This window comes from Gordionus sp. m RMFG-2023, chromosome 2 (assembly GCF_954871325.1).
Source record: "Gordionus sp. m RMFG-2023 chromosome 2, tfGorSpeb1-WG-v2, whole genome shotgun sequence".
NCBI lineage: Eukaryota > Metazoa > Nematomorpha > Gordioida > Chordodea > Parachordodidae > Gordionus > Gordionus sp. m RMFG-2023.
Window position 1 is genome coordinate 52,954,209 of NC_088776.1, and position 7,959 is coordinate 52,962,167.

General features: G+C 27.3%; 1 protein-coding gene across 1 annotated transcript; it reads left to right on the top strand.

Annotated features, from left to right (window-relative positions):
- Positions 1-1,744: 1,744 nt before the first annotated feature.
- Positions 1,745-2,437, top strand: LOC135924455 (uncharacterized). The gene has a single exon (XM_065459512.1). It carries the CDS (start codon positions 1,745-1,747, stop codon positions 2,435-2,437), a length of 693 nt encoding a protein of 230 aa, XP_065315584.1.
- Positions 2,438-7,959: the final 5,522 nt, after the last annotated feature.

The following is a 7,959-nucleotide window of genomic DNA, read 5'->3' on the forward strand; positions in this document are numbered from 1 at the left end:
ATTTTGCTCATAGATGGTGAGAAAGGTTTGGACCTCTACAAATCTCGAATCTTGAATTATTATTATGGCTAATCGGGCTCTTAACAACCCTACTCACCTATAATCATGCGAGAAACTTTTGTTCCAACTGTTTTTAGTATATTAATATATTGGTGCCATTTTAAAATAATTTTTTTTCAGTTTTTTTTTGTGATTCTTTTGGCAAAAGTTGTCATTAAAATTTAAAAAATAACAACTATATCTTGAAATAACAAAGCCACTAAATTAGATAATTATTTAAAATGTATTTAAAATATGGAAACTACGAATTATTTCGGTCCCAAAGATAGAGCGTATATAAATTAAGGTCCAGGGAAGGGGGCCCCTTCTACTCTCTAATTTTTTCGTCCATTTATTTTATTATATAGAGTAATAAAACCTTCAAAAATTTTAGACAAAAAATATTTATTAGTTGACAGATCAACCATATCGTTATTTGGTTTTATTGGAATGTCGATCGTTTAGATGGGCGTTGTCCTATATTTCATTATTTTTATTTTTTTTTCCAACTTAAAATCAATTATGGACAGCTATTTTTTAAATTTTTTTTTAAAAAAATCTGAAATTGTAGAAAATGTATAAATCAATATGTGTAGAATACCTAACCTTATAAATTTCAATTTTTAATATATATATTTTTAAGAAAAACAATATTTAGTAAATTTTATGAAAAAAAAAATTAATTTGTGAATTAATATTATTTGAAATTTATAGCATAGGTATATTCTACACATATTGTAACACTTTCCCGCCAAAATTAGTTTTTTAAGTGAAAAATAAACCGGATCAATAAGAGATTTTTTTTTTACCAAACTATCTCATTAATCTTTCTTGATTTGGCGGACTTAATTAATGGTATATTTTGTCCAATAAAATATAAATACTCTGCAACATAACCTAAATGATTAGAGACCACTGGTGATGATCGTTTTCAGTGCTTTTAAACTCTCTCCCTCTAATTCCAACTGTCGAGGAACTTAATTTCTACCAAAAAAAATTTTTTTTTCATTATTATTAAATATAACATTCATTCCCCCGTCAATTAAAATCTACGATTGACATTTATTTTGTATAAAGGATAGCCTAATAAAAATAATTGATAATAATTTATTATTACATGTTTTATATTTAATCAATAATTATGAGGTAAAAAAAATGATTCTTAATTCTTGTAGATTAACAAGTTTTCAGGAAAAAAATTACGTAACGAAAAAAAATACATAAGTGTTTACTTGACACATGGGTTAATTATTTTTACTCCGGTAATAAAAAAAAAATAGAAAATAAAAACACAATTTATAATGATATTACATATTATAAATCTATTATCTCTTTTGAAACTCCTTTTATTTTATTTTTCAGATTCCGTTTTTTATTATTATTATTATTATAAAAAACAAAAATATTGCAGAAAATCATATTAAATTTATTGTCATTCAGTTTGGGGTTTGGACAAAAAATTTTTTTTTTACCTCAAAAGAAAATATTAAATAAAAAATTATTTAAAACAGTATGTGTTTTTCTTCTTGTACCGATCTTGACCAAAGGTATATAAAGTCTTAAAAATTAAAGAAAAAATTTATAAATCAATTTTAAAAATTTATTATTAAAAAAAAATTTTAATTTCGTATTTTATTTTATTTAATTTTAAAAAAAAATTATAATTTTTTTGCATAATATTTTATATAAAACGAAGTAACATATAATGATAATTCAAATTCCTACTATGCACTGTTACGATGCTACCTCTGCAGGAACAGGGCTTCAACTGTTCGAAAATGAAAGAAGCTTTAGCCATTCAACAGAAGATACAAATATAAACGATGAGATCCAGTCCTCGATTGCATCTATATTACCCCAAAGCGCTTCTATCTCGAAAGGTGGGGCTAAACGAGTCAAGAAAGACAAAATTACCACCAAAATGATGCCCTCTCCACAAAACTTCAAATTTCGAAACAACGCGCGGGAGCGAAAAAGGACAGCGATGATGGGCGAGGCATTCACACGGCTCAACAGTATGGTGCCCAGCGAGCCGAAAAGGTTTACTCGCATGAATACTCTCAAGGGAGCCATAGAATACATCAATTTTCTCAAGGATATCTTAGGTTCCGATCAAACACTCAAATCTCAAAATGAAAACCAACCCAACGGTCACACCGATTCGGTCAATGTTAAAAGAGATGATGATGAACTGAATTTGGAGGAGCTATTAATGGTAAAGGATGGAGAGAACACAGATGTGTATGACCTGAACAACGTAAACTTCGATATTACCAATTTTAGCGGGCCATCGAACAATAATTTCAATTGTTCTTTCGATTATTATGGTTTGGATACAGATATTGAGGATATCTTGATGGGATGTATTAAGCAGGAAGGAAATGACTTTCTTTTTTAGTGACCTGTTTCTCCTAGTATATCATTTATATTACAAAACGTTTCGAAGCAACTTAAAAATAGGTATAATGAATAAATGTGATTTTTTTAAATAAAATAAAATATTCATTATTTTTTTGAAGAGACAGGCGAATATATTTATATTATAATTTTTAATCTTTATTTTTATTAAATTTAGTCTTCTTCTAGTGATCGGAAAGAAATGGCCCGAATATGCAGAATCATTACGAAATATTTTATGTTTATAATTTATACCTTAAAAATAAAAATAAATTGCAATATAATTATATAAATGTCAAATTTTATTTTTTTACATATTAAAATTAGAATATGTTTATTTTTTAAATAGTATGTGTATATATAATATCTATTATTAAAAAAAAATTGTTTCATATATATATATTTATTTATTAATATTTATAAAGGCTGACACGTGCAATCAATTATTGATTATTGAAATTTTTTTTTGTAAATTTTATTTATCAAAGTCGAATATAATAAAAATCTATTATTTATAAACTAAATATAGAGTTTAGTATTTAAAGCCATTTTTCGAAGTAAAAATGACCACCTCCCTCCTTTTTCAAAAATTTACCTGACTATATAATTTTAACCTATTTTTTTTTAATTAAAGAAACTTTCATTTAAGTGTGATTTTTTTATATTGAAAAAAAATGATGAAATTTTGAGAGAGTCAAGATACTAATAAATTTAAAATTTTAATATACTTAACCCCAAATATCCTTAGGATAGATTCTTCCTCTAACTAGCAAAAAATTGGTATATAGGGTAAGAGATTATACTTGAAAATTTTTAAATGCTTATAATAACCATACCTGGATGTTTTTCGTTAATATAATTACTTAGGCATGTCCAAATAACGTATATATATTTTTTGCTATATATAAGAATCAAATCTAACTTTCTTTGTTTTCCCCTTTAATTAGATGGCAATGCAATCCAATTAATTCAAACACCCACCAAGTCATTATATATTTTTTTAAATTTAATATAATGGGAAAAAAATATTAAAACCATGTTTAAATTTAGTTTTGGTATAATCAAAGATTTTATACTTAAATTTTATTTTCAAAATAAAATAAAACGGATGAGAAAATAGGGATTTTTTTTTTCAATTTAATCCTTGCAATATAAGTTTCCTGTCAGTAAAATGATAATTCACAATAAAAAAAATCAGTTATAATATAAGAATTACAATATGGCTTTTAGTCTTATATTTTGAAAATTCGCTTGACTTTTATTTAATACATATTATTCTTGGTGCCAAATAAATTCCTTAATTCACATTCCGCCAATCACAAATATTTTATATAATATGATAGACACATTTTGAACAAATTTTTAATTTTTGAAATCTTATTTTTTTTTAAAAAAAAAATAGGTTTGATTTATTTTTTATTCTCTTCATTTTAAAAATTTAAATGGAAAATTCTTTCGAAAATAATTACGATTTCAAAAAGAGAGAAATCATCTTTAAGGCCGAAAGTGTGGTAAATATTCCCAAACATTGCAAGAAATCCCACAAGAAACGGCAGCACAAAGAGACCATTGCCATCAACCGCGTCGCGAATACTCCTAATGTCGCCACGAGAGAAAGTAAGAAAAAACGCAATAATAACTCTTACTACGCGAATTGCAATCAATCTAACGCTAACGGGCCTTCCCCCTTGATACCACGTATCGATTACAATTTATCTCCCAGTTTTAATTGCCCTTTACCCGATCTGATTTTAGAAAAATCTAAAAATTTGAAAGAAAAAAAACATGTATATAGTATAGTTGGTGATTTAGGAATGAGGATAGAACCCGCAAATGAAAAGATATCTTCCTTAGAAGAATTTCAAAATCAGAGAATCATGGCTAACGTCCGAGAACGTCAAAGAACCCATTCTCTCAACCAAGCTTTCTCAACTCTCCGGCGCATCATTCCCACTTTACCTTCCGACAAGCTCAGCAAAATACAAACACTCAAGTTGGCCACTAGGTATATAGCCTTCCTGTATTACGTTTTAGAGGACGACGAAGAGAAAGAGTCAAGCCGTGCGGCATGCAACGATAATTGCACTTCTGAGTTTTTAAGAAGGAGGAAGGATCTAGAACCGAAAACGAGTTACGAACTCAACTATTATACTTCCGGCATGTCGTCAGAGATTGCTAAAAGAGATGAAGAAGAAGGATTCGACAAAGTTACCAGTAATAACAGAAGATTCGTATCGAGTATGGGGTTAAGTACCTTGAGCGATGCTACCTTGGATATCAGTAACGATTTGGGTTACTGTTTTGCGCTGTGGCGGATGGAAGGATCAAAACATATATCGAACTCACGACCCTCACATGATAATATTCAAGCAATTATGTATGAGTGATAGAAATATATTTATTTAAGGTTTGAGTATTTATTTATTTAGATCTGATATTTATTATACCGTTATACATAATATTAAATTATAATGATATAATTATAGAGCTGTAATAAAATTAATTATGTGTTTATTATAGAAGAAAAAAACAACTTAAAAAACACAATATACCCATTACACATTTCCTGTTCAATTTAGTTTCAATATCTTATGTTAGAAATTTTTTTAATTTTCCACTAATTGTTACTGAACCATTAGAGCAATATTTTGATTGACCTATAATAAACTTATAACATTCCAAACCCTCCACATTTTCAAGAAAAAAATATTATGAAAAATCTGGATTTACAGATGAGACAATTTTTACATTATTAGAAATCATAATATATATTTTTTTTATTTTAACCCTCAGTGGGGTGACAAGCGTTTTAGAATTAATATTACATAAGAACGGTTAATTATTATGATCTAGAATCTTCAGTAGCTATATTAAATTTATCTTGGAATAAATACTCCAAATTTTATTGATTTTTGTTCAGTAGTTTTTTGCTTGCTCAAATTAGATTTAGTATACTATACGAATACATTAGAATTCTAATTTTTGGGGTCGTTAATATAAGCGGCTATAAAAAAAAATAGGTTCTAGAAGATTATACAGACCTCTATAAGTCATGGAATTTGATGAGTGGAAAATTTTTTCCCCAAAAATAAAAATTTTAATTACTCTTAAACATGTTCGAGCGACACCTAATAATTTATAAAAAAAAACTCATGAATTTATTTATTTTTTTTAAAAAGAATAAATTAGACATTTATTATAATCTTTGTAATAAAAAAGTAACAAATATGTACTTTATTTTATATAAAATAAACCAAGGAATATATGTGGAAATCGAAATATTATTTTAAGTTCACTAAAAAGTATATTAGGTTAGGAATGTGCACCTTTGAATCTCGTAATGATTTAGTTTTCACTCACCAGGAAACAGGGAGATGTGCCATAAATGGCCATGTTTGAAGATGACCACCACCCTTTAACTTTTTTTATTTATTAGATCAATTTTTCTCCAAAATTCGTCAAAATATATATATATTTATGCTATGTAACTTACTTAATTTCATTTATTATATAGACCAATCGAATAAAAAAAAATATATTTTAAATAAACTGTTTTTAGTATACCTCTTTCCAGAAAAATCACATTACACATTTTTTTATGGGGCAAAAATCACTAATTTAGCTTATACTGATATTATATAATGCCTATTATTCTTAGGCATTTAGCATCATTCACATATAAAAAAATAAAGCTTGCAAGTTTTATATAATAGACATATAAAGGCCCGGAATAATAATAGACAAGTGAATATTGACCGGCCATCTTTCATGCATTCATATTGGAATGAAAAGCTCTCACAAAACAAAGGGTAATTTTATATTGAAATAAGAATGTTTAACAAAAAGAGAGTTAAGATATTAATTTATAAAATATTACCATTCAATATTTGATGATAAATTGAGATGTTTTACTAATTAAATTAGGGTATTATAATTTAAAATTGATCGGCCAGAAAAAACAACTCCACATAACCTCATCTAGCTCATAAACCATCATAGATAGAGCTATGGTTCAAATTTTATTTTAAAGATTATGAAATGGGCTACACATTCACATAAAATTTATTTGGTTAAACCCAAATCTTAATGCATATTTTTGAAAAAAGCAAAAAACATGGCCATTTATGGCACATCTCCACTACATGATGAGCTTCTTGTGAAGGTAAGGCAGGATCGCGATGATTATTCTCAAGTCCGGAGATGGAACGGGAAGAGAATGTTTTAAAACCGGAAACATTTATGATACGAGAGGAAACAGGAACACGATTTGAAAGAAAAACATTTTGGAACTTTCCGGTGATTTAAAAAAAACACTTAAACTCAATAAAATCGCTTAGTAAAAGCAAAATATAATAATAAATCGATGTTGTTAAACGACTCGATTTAAGCCGATTTTTTTTAAAAGAGCCTACTTAATATTCTATCCAGAAAAACGTTACACAAGCCTGAAGATTTTGCTCATAAATGGCAGAAAAGTTTAGACATCTATTAGACAAATCGCGAGACTTGGGCAATATTTTCCTGACAAAAATATTGAGTTAACAGTTTTCAGAAAAAATCGGCCCAAATCCGTTTAACAAAACTTCCAAAGAACACACTTTTTAATTTAAAAAAAATCTATCACTTAAAACACAAAACAATCAATCTTAAAATGTCTACCAAATTCCTGATCCAAGTTTTCTCATTATGCTGATATTGGCCAAGGGTCGGGACCCTGACAATATAGCTATTCTCTGACAGTACCAGAACGTTCCGAAAAATTATGTATGATCATTGGAAAAGAAAATCTTTAAATTTAAAACCTGAATCTACGAAAGAAAATACAATTCATATAAATTTTATTTTTTTAAACATTCGTAAAATTGATAAATATATAGCATTTATTTATATCATATCTCACTATAACGCAGTGTAAAATTAGCGTCACTAAAAAATGAGGTGGGAGAATTTTTAAGTAAAATAAGTGGGAGCGATACCTTTTTGGAATATTGTTTTCATCAGAATAATATAATTTAGTCAAAAAATGGGAGCAAAGACGTCGTTATTTTTGTAAAATAATACATGACATCCAATTCCAGTACAATAAAGAATGATATAATAATATGACAAAATTTGCTGTAACTCATCTTATTCAGTAATTTTTATATATATGGTGAGTGATAATTATATTTAAACTATAAATATTTGAAGATAAGGCTTACACTTGAATCCGTCATAATGACGTTCTATAAATACCACGATCATATTCAACAATATTTAATACGGAATTAAATTTACAATATTAGAATTCTTTCAAATCATCGGGGACATTTATTGACCTCCCATTCAAATCCATATATTATTTCCTCATCATTTCATACAAGATTCGCTTTATGCAAATATGATCCATACAGATAGGATAGCTAAATAGATAAGATCGCGTAAATTTAATATGCAATATTTGTAATCATATAGGAATAGGCATCTATTAACCTATTACGATTTTCTAATAGGTAAGGAGTTAATTCTCGTTGATTTTGTGTC

What these genes read in the sequence shown, in the direction of transcription:
- LOC135924455 (XM_065459512.1), top strand. Translation starts at nt 1,745, where the DNA reads ATGATAATTCAAATTCCTACTATGCACTGTTACGATGCTACCTCTGCA.